This window comes from Bactrocera oleae, chromosome 5 (assembly GCF_042242935.1).
Source record: "Bactrocera oleae isolate idBacOlea1 chromosome 5, idBacOlea1, whole genome shotgun sequence".
Classification (NCBI taxonomy): Eukaryota; Metazoa; Arthropoda; class Insecta; order Diptera; family Tephritidae; genus Bactrocera; species Bactrocera oleae.
In genome coordinates, this window is record NC_091539.1 from 13073438 (window position 1) to 13091802 (window position 18365).

Genomic DNA, 18365 nt, shown 5'->3' on the forward strand with positions numbered 1-18365 from the left:
TTTTTCGAAACTGAAGTTTCATATAAATAATAAACCTGGAAGGTGCAAGTGTCTTTTTCCCTTACTTTTCAAAACGAAGATGTTTACGTTACAAGCTGGCGGATTTTATTTATGAGCATGTGTTAACATTAAGCGCTAATAAACTTCGGGACTTCAAATAAACATGTCAAAATTTTTAAAACAAACGGAACGAGTTTCGTTTTGACCCGTTTCAGCGAGGGCTAAATTTATGTATACTAGAGCGGGCCGATTTGTACGGGGCCGAAAAAATGGAAAATATATGTTATATTTGCCCTATGTTATTTATTTCCGCCGTCCTTGTTAAGTATAAGTATATTAGAGGACACTTCTGCATAATTGTATGCAAATATCTGAATAATCGATTTTATGGAAGATATATGATATAATCGTCCAATCTAGGTGCTTCCGACAAATAGCACAATATCAAAATACACTTGCGCATAAAATTTGATTCGGATATCTCAAAAATTTACGAAGAAATTTTCATACTGTGATTTTATAGAAAAAAAATTCCTCCCTAATGTTTATGAACACATGTATGTATGTATATAGAAATCTAGCGAAACAAATTAATCTGACACTTATGTGTCTATATATATAGAGATCGAATCATTATAATTTTAAACTATATATTCATATTTCGATTTTTGATTCTTGACTGGCAAATCAAATGAAATGTTTTTAAAAAAAATATATAAAAACCCTTTTGAAAATAAGGTTTAATTTGAAGCACACATTTAATCAGAGGCAAACTCCAAGACAATATATGTTTATAAAAATTAAAATTATACTGATTGGGCACTTTTGCATTATGAGCCTTTTAATTTTATCGTATGTGTTAAAGTTCAAGCGGAATGATATAAGAACTCTAGTAGGAGTACTAACAGGCCACTTTCTAATAGGCAGACATGCAAGTAGACTTGGTACGCCATATAACGCCTATTGTAGAAGCTGTCAGGAAGTAGAAGAGGAGGAGACCATTAAACATTTTCTATGCGATTGCCGGCTCTATATAGGAAAAGTATCGCAGCCATCGGTCGAAGGTTTCTTGACGACGTCTCGGAAGTGGCACAGATAAAACTGTGAAGTCATCATAAGTACGGGGTGGTTCAGAGAGGAGCCAATAGAGTGGGAGATCTGGGTATCACAATGGGCCTATAAGGTGTGTCGAAAGATAGCCACTCTACCTACCTGCCTAGCACTTTAGCAGGCAATGTCGAACACTCAAACGCAGTATTTTGAAGCTAATTAAAACTTATATAATTAAGCAATTTTTAATGATAGAAAAATGCATACCGCAGAGGAAAGAGAAACTGGTCTAAACATCGAATCTATATAACTTTATTATAATTTTATAAATATTATTCATAACTAAAGTCTTTCTTCAAAGTAGACCTGTCAACACACAAAATTTTCGCTACAAAACTGCTCGCTTCGTCCAATCTATGCATACTCAATTGACATTTGTGAAGTTTGCAAGCTTCGCCGATTGAGATCGCGTTGTAATGAGGCCTAGTTTCCATACAAATTGCCAATTACTTACAAATACATACACACGTGTTGCTAATTCAGACTTTGTGTGAAGTTTATAGCATGCTGCAAGTTTAAGCTGCATATGTGACTACGTGTTTGGCCATTGTGACGTAACACGTGTCGAATTATATGCACCAAGTATGTACGTAAATTTGTTGTTTGCACTGTAGTGACTTATGTGTGTGAATTTACACTGTGCAGCAAAAAAAAATTTAAAAATTAATTGAATAGTGGGAAATGTATCAACAACGGTGTTGAATAAATAAACAATGTAATAACACTAGAAGATATTGAACACATTCACACATATATGTAAATGCACCTTATATACATATGTATATATTTACAATACATGCGTCATCAATATATAAGTATATATATATATGTTTGTATGCATATACTTGCGTGGCACAGTTCTAATGACAACAACATCACTCAACGACAGGTCGCGTAGAAACATTACAACTCCACCATCTCAAGCAAAACACCCGCCACTGCAGTGACTGTCTATTGTGCCGCTCAACACATGCAACTCTGAGTGCTGTTGAATAATTGCAGCAACAACAACAGCTATGGCCACGACTTCATTTCTACGATGATTTCTATCATTGTTAATTATATATCCAATTCACATAACCCTGTATATATGTTCATATGCAATTCTGAATATACATTTGTGTGTAGCTACATATAACCCTATGTGTTTATGATATAAGCGCCTCTATGCATTTTCCTTTCATTTTATATGCCCCACATGCACCCATACGACTGTTGCATCGCTTCGTGTGTCCAATGGTTTACATGCGGCTGACACGCAATTGACAATTGTTTATTATTGTTGCTTATAACACACACATACATCTAAATAGTCACGATTTCAAATCACATTATGCATTTTTTACAACTTTATTTTAAGAGTTTGTTTTTGTTATAATTTCAGGGCTTCATTAACAACCATTATATAATGCATACATATTATCAGGTATATAGAAAATTAGTTTATGCAAACAAACTATATAGGGCATATACATATACACATATGTGCACATATTTACATAAATCCACTCATCAGAAAAAATTGGTCTTCGCCCAAAAACAATTTTTCAAGACAATTTGGAAAAGGAAGTCTCTTTCGACTTTTTTCAGAATGTGCGACCTTAACAGGAACACCTGCTAGACTGTTACCATTTTTGAAACATTACATTGTATATTTGGTACTGCATTGTCTTATTTTACAATGTTGACAGTTATTTACAGTTGTGCATTTGCATATATGTATATGTAACTAGATTCCTAAATTTATTTAGGAAATATTTAAAAACTACTGTCAAATTTCTTTTTTTTTATATATATACATTGTAACAAGTCCCAAATCCCAAAATAAACACCGAATTTTTCGGGATTTAAAATATCGGGTTCTAATGATAATTTTTCGGGACTCAAAATATTGAAATCCTGGAGATAACATTTTTAATTTATATGAATTTACATATGAACACTTCAAATCATATTTGTGCCACTAAGCTTCAAATTTATCTTGTAACAAGTCACAAATTCCGAAATAAACCCGAAATTTTCGGTACTCAAAATATTGGGATCTCACGATAATTTCTCTATTACATATGTATAACCATCTTTAAACATAATTTTGCCGCCAACCTTCAAATTTATTTTGCAATAACTGACAAATCCCGAATTTTTCGCACTGAAAATATCGGAATCCGGGAAATTACCTTTATAATTTGTGTAACTTTACATATGAACACTTCAAAACTCCAAATTTATCTTATAACAAGTCGCAAATCCCGAAATAATCCCGAAATTTTCAGCACTAAAAATATCCATATACGCAAGCTCATATACTCAATTTAAAACAAACTTGTTTCATAAACCTTAAAATATATATGGTAATAATTCACGACCCCAAAATTTTCGGTACTCAAAATATCGCAGTGTCGGACCAGGTTTTACTTGCACGAATGTTTAAGTGAAAATTTTAAATAATATTGGTTTCAATAACGCTTAAATTTTAAATGCAATAATTTACTAATCCCGAAATAATCCCAATATACAAGGGATTCCGAATATCGGCAATACGTCATTTACATTTTCAGAATGTATGTGCATATATTTTAAATCAAAAAATTCTTCCAAATTATTTTGTAACAAATCTAAATTTGGAAATTTGTCGGTTTCATGTGAACCCAATCAGTATTTTGCAATTGACATCTCTAATTTGAAAGCATGTATGTACATATGTATAAACGCCTCAACTCATTATCTTGTAAAAGGTCACTAAACACGAAATAGTCCCGAACATTTTATTACTAAATATAATACACTCATAACTTTTATATGCTTAATATTTAAAAAAAAAAATTGTAGTGGTTGCATCAACTTTCCAATTTATACATACATATATTATAATAATTCACAATTGTGACAACAATCCCGAGGAGGTTTAAAATATTAGAATGCCGGAATTGACATCTCTATTTTATTTAAATGCAAAAATAAACAATTTAAACCATGTTTGTTATATTTACCCTCAAATATATCTTGTAATATAATAGCTTACAAATCCTACAATGTTCGGGATTCATAACATGCACTGGGATTCCATGATTTATATGTATGTATTGTATGTGAGTATGGTATATAATATTTACAGGAATATACAAGATTTAAATCATGATTGTAACATGGTCTTCAAAATAATTTTCTAACAAATTTTAATCTCGAAATTTTCGGGGCTCAAAATATCGCGATCCCGTAATTGATTTCTCTAATTTGCACGTAAGTACATATAAACGCCTCAAATCATGTTCGTTCCACTGACCTTCAAATTTATCTCTTGAGCTGTACTTCTTTGCCAGCTTAGAATATGCTTACATATGCATATGTATGTATGTATGCATATGCATTTGTAAATAAGTTTTATCTCTAAAAAGTCGCGGTTTTATTTCTTTGTTTCGATATCAAACACTTGGTGCCTGTATTACTCAACTAAAATAATTTCTTTCATATTTGTATGAAATAAAGTAATGTGTAAAGTTAAGATATGTATATGTGTAAGTATGTACCCATATATGTATATATGTTAATAGGTAGTGTATTGAAAATTAAATTAAGTTTAAGCTTTGAATATGGCAATAAATTATTTCTAAGAAACACCGCCAAGTATTGTGCTTTTCTGAAACCTTTCTTATCGCTCAAATGCTTTTCTCCAACAGGCTTTAAAATAAATTATATATTGTTGACAAATAAACTAATATCGTATAAAACTAACGGTATATACATATATACTATATTTATATACATATATACATAAACGATATGTACATATATAAGTTCATAAAATAACTCGATATTTAGCTCTCAAAACTATTAATTGGTTCACAGAATTAGTCTCAAGTGAGCTCGAAAATAATATGCACCTAGAGGCGAAATCCAAAGGCTTTCAAGTGATTTTCATACAAAATTTTTTTTATTTTTAAGTGTTAAAAAAAAGTAAGTTTGAACGAAAAAATTAAATGATTAAACAAGTTAATTTTTAATTATAAAAAAATTAAACTTTGCAAATTTTTAATTTTTGAAAAATTTAAATTTGTAAATACTTTTTAAAATTTTTGAGTCATGTGAACCCAAAAATTGTACATTCAACTTTTTACAGCGCTTTTTTCATGTACTCAATAAAAAGCGGTTCAGTATTTCAATATTTAAATTTTAAAACGTATTGTATCTTTAAAGAGAAAATACAGTGAGCACAAGGAAATTGCGTGGCACAACAAAAGTCGTCACGCCTTGAGTATATACATACAGAGGACACCATTATAGTGAAAAGTGTTATGAATCGCATAATTCGTGCTTTATATTTTAATTAATACAATGTCGTTAAAAACTTGAAATGATTTAAACATTTTTTAAATCAAAGTTTGTTTGAATAGGTTTGCCACTTTTTTAAATATCTTCTTTTAATAAGAATTAGTATTATGTAGGTATAAAACCAAAACGTTTAATAAAGAATAATAGTTGCAAATGTTTTTTAGAAGAGTTGCCACCTAATTGATATTTTTTTTTTCAATTTAACTTATACATTTAACGAAATATCGTAATATGGACAGCAGACTAGAAATATTTAAAAAGGGGTCTAATGGTAAATCATTTTTAGTAGTGTTGCCACTTACTTACATACATATTTTTATTGCATTAAAAGTATAACCTAATGATCTATTACAAAATTATTGCATCACATAAAAATAAATTTAAACATTTGTATAACTTGCAAATATCGTTTAGAAGGGTTGCCATCTGCATATATTTGTTTTACATTTAATAGTTGCACTTAACGAAATATCAAAATTAAGCAGCAGATTAAACATTGACAATATTTTCGAGTAGAGTTGCCACAATGTACCACAAAATTGTTTAGGAAAGACTAATATTGCCGATATTTTTGGGAAGAGTTGCCACTTCATTAAGTGTTTTAATTCAATATCTTCAATATATATTAATCAAATAAAATTGATGCAGTTAATGAATTATTGCAGCATGTACATAAAATAAAAGAGTTTATGTAAGTTTGACATCTGAGAATTTCGCGGAGGTATAAAATGGTAATAAATAATATTTATTAGCATAAATTTTATACAATGCTTAAAATTTGCATATTCTAATACTAAACTATCGTTAACAAAACAACAAACACATACCGGAAACTGAAGATTTTTTCAAAGAAATTCCTTCCGAGGCTTGTGGTCGTCATCATCATTTTATAAATTTCCATAAACACATAAACCAACAAAAAACACGGCAAAAAATATAGTACATCAATACACAAACAACAAAATACTTGGAGCACAAGCAAGAGCAGCCGTTTCTTTTGTTGAATAAAGCGGTTGTTGGTTAAACGCTGAAATTTTGGCGACTTACTGGGATACAAAAATAAAAACAGAAACACATTAAAAACCGAAAACGAAAACAATAAAAGGCGAGTGATATTGAGAAGTGTGGGTTTCGGTTTCAAACACAGCACTGAGTTTTCTTTTATTTTTCAAGGGAATCGCACACTGTAACTTCAAAGGGGTGAACCGCGAGCTTTGTGAGGGTCACTTAAAGATATATTTTACTTTTCTAATTTTTTTTTTTTTAATGATTTTAAAATTTTTTTTTTCGATATATTTTTATTCTATTTTACTTTCTAAAGGTTTTTTTTCGGCGTTAATGATTAGCCTGATTTAAGAAGGAAATAGAACACACAAGCCATATAATTTGATGCCACACAAATTAACATACATATGTATATATATCTGTATGTCTGTATGTGAATCACTGGCATATTTTGATGAATTAATAAATTTAAGCACAATAAGATTGTCGCGCACACAAGCTTACAAACACAATCACAATGCGAAGAGGAAAAATGGGGTTGCACTTGCATTTAAGCATTTAACATATATACACATGTATATATAAATATTATATGTATATAATATACTTAAGCATATACTCTCATTTGACTTTCTGCATATACACATGTACATATGTATATGCAATGACACTTATGTATTTGAAGCACTTAAACTCGTTAACTCACTGGCATCACCAAAAACCGTATCACTGCAATATGCTATGTTCTTGTAGTTGTAACTCGAAAAGTGCATGGAACGTGAGCTTGACAAATTCATTTCAATTTCGATTTGATTAAAAGCAATTTTCATCTCGTTTTGAAGACACTTTTATTGCTTTTTCACTTTGTGAGTTTTGCGGACTTATTTCTTTTGTGTTGCAATCATTTCGTTTAAAGTAAAGGAGGTGAAAATTTCAACGTTAACGCTTATAATATTTTTTTTGCACTAAAATATTTAATTATTATTCATTTGTGGTATTATAATTTGAAACTTTTGGCGTAATTTAATATTTTTTATACATTACACTGTTGTATATTTAATTTTCCATTGTTATGAATACATTTAATTTTAATTACTTATATAGTTTAAAGTGAAAAGCATATTCAGTTTTTTTATAAAAAAAAAATTATAACTTAATTTATAATAATTTATAATTTATAATACAATTATAACTTTTTTTTAAAGTAAATAAGATTAAAAAAAAAGTTATGAACACTTGTGTCTTTTTAATAGTATCTTTTAATTTAAAAAAAAATCTATTAAACTTAATTTCTGTTTAATAATTTTTAAACCTTTATTTTACTTGATTGTATATTATCTATTAATGAACTAAAAAAAATATTAAACGTTAAGTTCAATTTTAAACAAAAAATTTAAAATAAAACAAAATTTAAAATTAATTTGATTACGGGAAATTAATATAAAAGCTGTATGCATAATAAATTCTTAATTTTACTTTTTAATAGCAAATAAATGCTAACTTAAAATAAATTAAATTAAATTAAAAAAAAAATAAACATTGCATTAAAAATATTTTAAAAAATAAAAATTAAGTTAAAAGATAAGTTAAAAAAATTTAAAAATTAATTAAGTTTAAATTTACGTAATTTTTTAATTTCAATTAATTTTTTCTAATTTGTTTTTTAATACATTTAATTTAAGTCAATTTTTATTTATTTTAATCATTTTACTTTAGTTAAATTTATTTTTATTTAATAAATTTTTCATTCTTCTTATTTTTTATTTAATTATAAAATTTTTAATATCATTTTACCTCTTATTTATTTTTCTTTTATTTCATTTTAAAATTTTTTTGCTACTTAATTGTATATTTTTTATTAATGAATTTAAAAAAAGATAAAAATTAAATTAAATTCTAAGAAAAAAATTAAATGATATGAAAAATTAAAAATTTAAAATTAAATAAAATTTAATAATTAAAACTAAAAAAAATTTTGTTTAATTTGATTTATAAGAAATTAATAAAAAAAACATTATGCATAAGATATTATTATTGTTACATTTTAATAGCAAGAAATTCTAAGTTAAAATTAAAGAAATGAATTGAAATAAAAACAATTGAAATTAACTTAAAAATTCTAACAAAAATTTACAATTAAATTTAAAACAATTTAAAAAATATTGCTATTAAAATGATATACATATTGCTTTTATATTCGCTTTCCTCAAGTCGAAAATTGGGTATTATCAGGGTTGCGTATTTTATAATTTAAACATTTTGATTAAAAAATTAAATTTTCAATTTTTAACTCCAATTTCGGGATTAAAATTTTAATGTTTTCGCTAAAAATAAAATTTTCAAAAATTTATTTCTGAGTTTGGTATTAAAAATTAAAATTTTTATTTGTATAAAAGTTAAAATTTTTTTATTTTTGTAATAAAAAAAAAAAATTTTACAATAAAAGTTTTACATATAATTTTTATCACAATGGTATTGAATTAAAAATTAAGAAATTTTTTTTTTCGTAAAGAATTGGAGCAACTACTGAAAAAAGTTATTTTTTATATTAAAAGCTGGACTGAAAAGTGATAAAAAGGAAACATTTACATACATTTACATAATTTGTTATATTATTTTTCAATCCGGTATTGGGGATTGCAAATATAAAAATTATTTTTAGTGTATATCCAAACACAAGTAAATTGTTTTTTAATGCAATATTTGCATCCCTGAGTGATACTAATTAAATTGCAAAGAAACATTTCATTTATTGTATTTCAAATTGTATTTATTTCTTAAATTTGTAATTGTTTTCATTTGGTTCACGATAAACTAATTCATATAACCAAATTTAACAAAAAAATTGTGGAAAATTCATGATTTTTTAAAATCAAAGTTTTTATAAATTTTTTTAAAAAAATACGAAATTTTAATCTTAATTTTTTGAAATCATCAAAATTTTTCATATTGCTGTATACTTTTTTTCAAATAAATTGTGAATAAATATATTAGTTTCTTTTCAAAATACGCTATTATTAAGTTTGCTTAGAATATTAATTTTTATTGAGTTTTTTTACTTGCAAATAATTTACGTGCAATTTTCCTTTATTGGATTTTGCACACCCATAAATTTCAATTGCTAAAATTTTCCAGCTAACATAGCCATATGTTTAATACACTAGCTGTCTAAGCACATTTGTCGTCGATTATAACGGTACTTTTAACACATAATTCAGATTCGAAACAAAACCAAACATTTCAGCAGAGCGATTAGGACATATGTATATATGTATTTTTTCATTTCATTAAATTGATAAACAAAAATAGCTTTTCACCAACTAAATATTTATAAATAAACAAGGAACGCAAAAGGCTACAACAACAAATATACAATAGTTGTCTATCCACACTTAACTAATACGCAAATTATAAAAAAATTAATTTTGTAGCTACATATACCTCTACATATGTATTTATGTATATTTGCAAGTTTGTATGTGTTTAATGTTTTCTTATGAGTAATTCGGCTTTCTTTCGCACTATCATACATTCATATGTATGTACATATACCATAACTATGTATTGTATGTAAGCAAGTTTGCTTGCATGTTTTTGGCTTTGATAATGAATTTTAGTTTTTGCGCAGTAATTTTTGTTGTTATTCATGTTGGCTAGCGTTGCAAGAACACTAAGCGATCGTAAAAGTTAATGACTTTTGTGAGCAAGAAAAAAGTAAGAATTTTGCCAGCAAAAACACCTTTCTAAATTCTTGAGCTATATTAAAATAAATGTTTTACATTTTTAAAAAAATAAAACAAAAATAGGTAAGTACATATATGTATGTGCATATATCTTTTTTATTTAGATACATATGTGGTTTGGCATTTTAATTTGAGATTACATTTTTTTATTATAACTTCTTCCTCAGTTCTAAAATTTTTTTTAGTTGTTGCATTTTTTTACTTGTACGCTAATTAATTACATAACTTTTTTAATTTTTATACCTTCCTTTAAATTTTTTACTTTAATTTGCATGGCTTTTAGTTTTTATTTTTATAACTTTTCAAATTTTAGTTATTAATATTTCTATTTATATGTTTTACTTGTACTTTAATTTTTTATAAAAAAATTTTCAATCAAATTTCTTTATTTCGATTTTTTAATTTTTTTTTTTAATATTTTTTTACTTTAATTTTGTTTTGCTTTTGATTTTTTAAAATTTATTCATCATTTCTTTCAAATTTGTTTTTAGCTTTTTTATTAAGATATATATATTTTATATTTAGATTTTATATAAATTTTATTTGTTTGAATTTTTTTGTTATTTTTTTTACTTACATTTGAATTAATTAAATATTTTTTTTCATTTTCATTTTCATTTTAATTTCTATAATTAAACATTTATTACTTCATTAAAAGTGCTTTGAATTTTAATTTTCCGTAATTGTTAAAATTTTTTTATAATTACTTTCTATCCTTTTTTGATTAAATATATTTGCGCTTAATTTTAATTATTTATTAAAATATTTCTTAGTTTTTCTTAATTTTAAATATTTTTAATTATTATTATATTCATTTATTTCTTTTTAAATTAATTGAATTATTTCTTATCGTTTTAATAAAATTTTTAATTAAGAAAAATTTTAGTTTTTGTGATTTTTAATTTTATTCATCATTATACTCAGATTTTAAACTTTGTTTATATTTAAATGTATTTTAGCTTAATGTTAATTTTTTATTAATTTTAATTATTTTTTATAATCATTTTTAATTTTAAATATTTTTGTCTTATTATTAATTTTTTAATTATACTGCTTCCCTTTATTTTAATTAATTAAATGATTTTTTTTTAACTTGTTTACTTTATTTGGCATTTTTTTTATGTTTTTCTTATTAATTTCCACGCATTTGTTCGACTTATTTTTATTCAAAACTATTTTTGGCTAATTAAAATTTTTTTTTATTTTAAATTCATTATTAATTTTTTTACTATTTTTCTTAATCTTCCTTAATTTTGAATATATTTTGGTTATTCTATTTTTTTTAATGATATTCTTTGACTTGTATTATTATTATTAAATTATTAACTTATTTTTTTTACTTGTTACCTTTTTTGTTTTTCTTATTACTTTCCATGCATTTTTTCTCGATATTTTTATTAAAAATTATTTTTGCTTAATTTAAAATTTTAGTTTTTTAATTCTAATTCATTATTTTGTCACTATTTTTCTTAATCTTTTTTGAATATTTTTTGGTTATTATTATTATTTTAAACTATATTCTTTGACATGCATTTTTATTTATTAAATTAATTTTTATGTTTAGTAAAATTTTTAAATTTTTTATTATTTATTTTTAAGTATTATTAATTTATTATTACATTGTGTTTTTTTTTGTAACATAATATTTTTCACTGCTTATTTCATCTTCACTTAGCTTTTGAATTGTTGTTGTTAAAATATTTCCTATTTTCATTGTTGCTATTGCTACAAGCGCATCACCGAATTCCACTTAAATTAACTATGATTCACTTTAAAGCCGGAATTGGTCTGCCAAGCGCTTGTCGCCTGCTGACCGTCGCTTGAGCGGCATAAAAAGTCAGCAACAAAAACACAAAGAAAGAACGTGCGAATATCAGCTACGAAAACAACTGAACCGTGAATTACGATAGTGTGACAGTAATAATAAAAACAACAATAGCAGAAACGACAACATTCACCAAGTTCAAGCTGACACAAATCCCGACAGCAGCCACCAACTTCTTTCACCCAACCAACCATGAACACACACCCCCCGCTTGCACTTGCAACAAATGCAGCAGCACTTGTTGTATATTTTCCAACTTCTAGTTGCACTTCAACTTTTCACTTACAAATATATTCATATGTATATATTTTTTATACACAATAATTTTCACAGCAAAGAATTTATTTGACACTAACGCTCGTTGTGTTGTTGCTGCGCTCTTATTCTTCCCGCCTGTCGTTTACTCGTTTATTTTCGCATTACTTTCGTTATTGTTGTTTTTAAATTTATTGCTATGCTATGTTTGGCTTGTAATTTGTTTTAGATCGCGCGGCAAGCAACGCGTTCTTCGCTACTGCGCATTCGTTCGCTTTGAAAGTATCTCGACAACTAACTGAGCGCTGAGTCGCGCATTTACTTGGCTGGCTGCCTGCTTCGCTGGCCGCTCGGCGTCGCGATCCAGTGAGTGGATTTTCGTGCATCGCTTGGCTGCGTTCGCCGTGAGTTGTCCACCGGTGGCGGCGCTGCCGTCGTCTCCAACCCCAAAAGATCGCCATCGGTGTCCAACAACAGTGCCAAAGCAAAGTCGTCTTCTCGTTTGCGTCTTGTGCGCCCTAGCTGGGTCTTACTAATGCTTTGTTGCTTCTGCTTTTGTATGGCATTATATGACGCGTTGCGCGGTGTGTTTGCGTTCGTCTTTGTTGTTGTTTCTTCATTTTTTTGTTGTCATCTGCATGACTCAAGTTTGTTGTGGCTGTTGTTTTGATCTTTATGGTTGGTGTTGGTGTTGTTGTTGTTGTTCGCTGAGTACACGAATTTACCGTTCGTGAACAAACTCACCGGTGCGAATAACAGTGCCTGACATATGCAAATTGGAGCGGTTGGAGAGACACATAACGAACAAATGTTGCGATCTTCAGCAGAGCACTAAATTCGTGAGATATTGAGGTTTCTTTGGAGACCCCGAAAATGTCTACCCGGCAACGTCTCATCTAAATTAGTTGTTCATATTAATTTCAAAGTTTTATGCATGTTTTCAAAGTACTTGTATGTATTCCTTACAAATAGGTCTTAAAAACAGCCGCTGAAATAACAGATTTTCAGTTCAAGTTTTGTAGGTAGTTCCTACCACAACTTGTTTACGATTTCGATCTGCCCTGGCAACACAAACTGTATACTGATCTCAATCTTTTTCTTTTTCAGTATCTATAGGATATATTCCCAGACTTTTCAGAGTTCTTGATTAACTTTTTTAAGGATTAGAAGGGATTAGTCTTCTTCTGTTACATCTATATCAGAATATGTCATTCTAAAATTAATCTGTTAACAGTGGAATAATTATTTCGAAGTCATTAAAATTGTGCCTCAAAGCAAATATAATAATTGAGTCACAAAAAAGGAGCCGCTATCGTGAGAGAAATACGGACAGTCAACAGAGATCATAAACACACGTAATCTGCCGATTTTCAAAAAAAAAAAAAAATTCTTTGCGCTTCAAGACCAAATTTGTTTCTTCGACTGCCTCGATTTTCCCGTAATTATTCTTGGGTGGCTTAGTCACACTAAAATCAAATTAAAGACGTATAATACGTAGTCATCGAACAGACTTAAATTGTGGACTTTTCATATATGATATTAGCATTCCAAAACTGAAAAGTTTGTTTCGAAAAACTGCGGCATAAGTTGCTTGGACAGAATGGCTATGAAAATGTTCTTAGAAGGAACTAGGTAGTCATAACGCTCCATGTTGACATAACTCTTTATACGCTTTGATTGACACGAAATTAGGTGATTTTGATGGTGGTAAATACAGATTTATACTAAAACGTTTGTATTGTCTTAACAAAAATTTTTCAATCCATCCAGTAAAGGAAGAAGAGAAGCAGATCAGCGACAATTCTTACCCAGCCCGGTGGTCTGCAGTAATTATTTACTCCAACAATTATCCCCGGGCTCTGGTGTTCTCTCTATGGCTCTGCTTCCATCACGTAGAACAGTTAAAATCATGAAATGTACCATTTTGTTCGAACTAAAATCAAATTACTTTATTGCAAAGTAAGGTTTTTGTATCCAATAAACAACACAAAAAAATTAATATATCGACTAGATCAACTGGAATTGAAAAGTAACTTAACCTTTTGAAGGTTAACCTCCCCAATCATCATCACTGTAGTGTAGCATGCTTTCTTTAGCTCTTACAAAGAGTATCAATTGTATATAACATAATATATAGTTCCCACGAGTACTATTTCAATATGGCTCCACTATTTCCTTTCAAATTGTGTATGAAATAATACGAGAGGTTTCGAAATATTCCGGAAGAGGCTAATAGGAGATAGTATCAATGGAATAAATTCAAAATCGAAAATTTTATGGTTAGTTCGTAATATATATGAAACGGCTATTGCTATCTCTACCAACAGAGATTTCTTATTGGAGTTCTCTCTCTCTTTACTAGAATTGTAACACTTAAAACTGGAAACATACGTATAGTAAATACGAGTAGCTGCACTAAAAATTAGCATATTTTTCAGTTCCCTCTCCCTTGTAAGATATTTTGATGTAAGTAAATACACATATAACATACATACATATAAACATATTTCTTATTTGCAACTTGTTGGACAACCGTTTGGCACTCTTCAAGTTCTGTCTTGACGTTCTGCGTATTTTCTTCACTCACCTATTCTTTTAACGCTTCTTTTAACTCTTCTGTGTCTTGTTCTATATGCATGATTGCAACTGAATACCCACACAAGTGTGTGTGCGCTTATTTATTTCTTTGCAGATATTTTTATCACTTGTGGAGTTCTAATGCAATGCGGAATTTATGTTTTTGAGTGGCTGATATGGCCTATTTCGCAAATGACATAAGAACTTAGGTATGTAAATATTTATATCTACATACTCACACACTTGTAACTAAAATATAGGAAATACAAGCGCCTGTAGTGTGAAGTATGTCGTTATTTTCTTACTTCATGAACATAAGTTGGGGAAATGTTATGACTTTAATGGTTCGTATGTGTGTGTGAATATGTATTAAGTGCATACATATTACACACATATTTACCTTTAAATTTATATACGCAAATTTGCATAGTTTTGTATGGATTATAAGTAGCGATGATTTCTGATTTTCAACATTTGGTATAGAGATTTTTAATTGGATAAGAATATAATTTTTAAAATCCACAAATCTTCAATAAAAAAAACGATTTTGAAATATTGTTTCGATGGAAGTTTTAGCATGGTAATTAATATAATACGCATACTGAGCATATACAAGGTTTTCCAATATAAGTGATATGATTTAAAAAAAAAAACACTAATTGTTAAGGAAATTCGAATGTTTTTTATTTAATATGAAGTACATTTAATACAATTCAGTTAGAAGTATAACATCATTCAAATGGGATCCACGATTTCTTTTGCAGGAACGAATTTGATTAACCCAATTTTCGAGTACTTTTTCTACTAAATCAAGTCGTGTGTCATGAATATCACGTTCAATATTGACTTCTAAAGTTTTAAGAGACCAATGACTTCAAATAACCCCACAAGAAGTAGTAGTGGTGTTTAATCACAACTTCTTGGAGGCCATTTCTTTAATATTTTTAATAAAAGCTATGGTTAGAATGATATTTGAGAATACAAGTATATTAGTGTAAATCAGTGTAAAAAAACTGAACTATTGATGTGGAGTAGCCCACTTTAGTATTTCGGACCAAATTTTGTGTGTCATTCTCATATCTTTTTCAAGTGCAGTTCGAATATAATGACACAACGGTTTTATATTCGTTCCAAGTATATTTCGACAATATTGAAAAGGCGTAGTATAACCAGAGAACTTAGAAGAAGTTCTTAGTTCTTAGTTCTTCTAAGTTCTCTGCTATAACCATACCAGCCTAATCTGACCCTCTAATAGGTTTAATGTACATATCTCCTAAGCCGCTGAAGCTACAATAATTAAATTCCCTTTAAAAGCTCCTACCAACAGTACGAAAATAGATGAAATCAGATTATAACCCCGCCCTATTCCCATATAACGGTTTTAATAAAAACTACTAAAGGAGCGATAAATCAATAACTAAATGCTTCAGAAGAATAAGATTTAACACCCGAGATGAAACAAGATGGCTTTATAGAAGCCGGTGTCAAATTTGGACAATGGGTGTGGCACCGCCCACATTTAGATGAAAATCTATATCTCGGGACCCGCTCTACCGATTTCAACCAAATTGTTACATACCCAATTTTTTTATTTAGACTTTATTTCTATATTATAGTGCGAAAATGGGCGAAATCAGACAAAAACCACGCTTCGCATATAAAACAATATCAAATTCCAACTGATTCTTTCACTTTCCAGTATACAAATCAAAAACCAATCAATGTATCCAGAGAAAATTTTGCACAAATAGTGCCAAATATGGCAGTACAAGGATGTCATCTAACACTCAAAAATTGTCGAAATCGAACTACATTTTTAAGAACTCAGACACCAAATATGTGGACGCCAGTGCGCATGGCTGACTTTTCGCCAAAAAAAAAAGGTCAATCTGTGAGATATATAATCGGAATTTAGGAAAAATGTTTCTTTAATAATAATTGGCCCTTTTATTCAAATTGGGTTGAATCGAATCAATACTTTCCTTAGCCCCCATATACCTAATAAAAAGATTTTCGAACTTCCAGTTGACTTTATACTGCATATATTGGCCTGATGTCAGATATATATGATTTTTTGCGATTAAGATTATCGTTATGGCTTCATTTTTCATCACCAGTCACAATCCGGTGCAAAAATTAGTTGTCTTTGCATCATTCAAGCTGCTTTTTTGCGATGCAAACTCGTCCTTAAACGTCTCTTGGCTTGAATGTGTCCGGCTGCTTTTGAACGTTTTGAAATGGTTGCTTGAGTGACTTCCAAATATTCTGCGATCGCTTCTTGTGTTTGGCAACAATCTTCATCGAGTAATGCGTCCAGTAGACCAGGACGTTTTTCGTCTTACAAGTCAAAATCACTACAAAGCAATATCATGTTACACTCTCTCTCTCTCTCTTCATCTCTTGGCAAACCGTACGAGTATAGTTATACACTCAATAAATACATAAAACTATATAAACTGCAATCATAAACATATACCCATCTATTAATCAACTCTTAACTCCGCAAAAACGGCTTCCAGTTTTCGCTCTCACTAAACTTCCGGTTTCGGCGCAATAAAAACCGCACCGTCATCTCCTGCACAATTTTGTAATAATTTGCAATTCTTATGAAGAGCAGCACAAAAACGAATTTAATTGCGAAAATGTTTCGGCCCACTGAGCGAGCAGACGCAGCATTCCGTAATAGTCGTGTGTAATTTCCTGACAATGACAACAACACCGCAGGGCAACAACCACAGCAACCGCAATAATGTTGTTAGCGAATAAAAACCTGAACGAGGCTTGAGGTAACCAAGAGACACAATAGACGCAAAAAAACAAGCATTCATAGAAATCACTGCGAGCAATGCAAAGAACAAAAAGTAATAATAATAACAACAACAGCAGCAATAGTAATAAGCATAATGTCATGAAAATCCGCTAAATACGCAATGTCAGAGTAGCAAGGCAGCGGCGACATGTTGCATGTGGCAACAACTGATGACAACAACATGTGCACAGAAGTTGAAAGTAAGAAGAGATAAAAGCAACAACACAAGCAGCAACTCTTACCAAGTCAAATAGTGGCACATAAGGTGACAGCAACAACAACCACTGCACTGACGGCTGGCTGGAAATAAACATGTGGCAAGCAAAAATTGTACGCAACGCTGCACAGCAAACAACAACTAACAGAAAGTGCTGTTTACCAGCAACAACATGCCTTGGCGAGCTGACAGCGCTAACTGCACGTCCGTCCATTTGCTTGTCTGGCTGCATTTGGTCATTGCTGCCACTTGCGGCCACTTCATTAAATGCAATAACCCGGCAACTAAAGCGCACGCCACAGCAGCAAAATTAAAAATAAAAGTAATGTCAACCAGCAACACAAATAAATTAAAAACAAGAAGAAACGTTAACTTCGAATGCACCGAAGTTTTAATACCCTTCACAAATAAAAAATGTTCAATACAAGAATTTGATTTTGATCGGCCAGTTTGTAGAGCAGCTATATGCTATAGTTGCACGATCTGAATAATTTC

At 29.2% G+C, this 18365-nt stretch overlaps 1 protein-coding gene across 5 annotated transcripts in view; it reads right to left on the reverse strand.

Annotated features, from left to right (window-relative positions):
* spri (Src homology 2 domain-containing protein sprint) overlaps positions 1-18365 on the reverse strand; it is a 444507-nt gene that overhangs the window by 203568 nt on the left and 222574 nt on the right. Inside the window, exons 1-2 of one of the 5 annotated variants that reach the window (XM_036371168.2) lie at positions 12299-12561; positions 6267-6485 (exon numbers count right to left, since the gene is read on the reverse strand). The exons of the other annotated variants lie outside the window; for them this stretch is intronic. Of the exons in view, the coding sequence (XP_036227061.2) occupies positions 6267-6340 (74 nt within the window). The 5' untranslated portion in view covers positions 6341-6485; positions 12299-12561. Of the gene's footprint in view, positions 1-6266; positions 6486-12298; positions 12562-18365 lie in introns of those variants that run through there. 5 annotated transcript variants of the gene reach the window in all.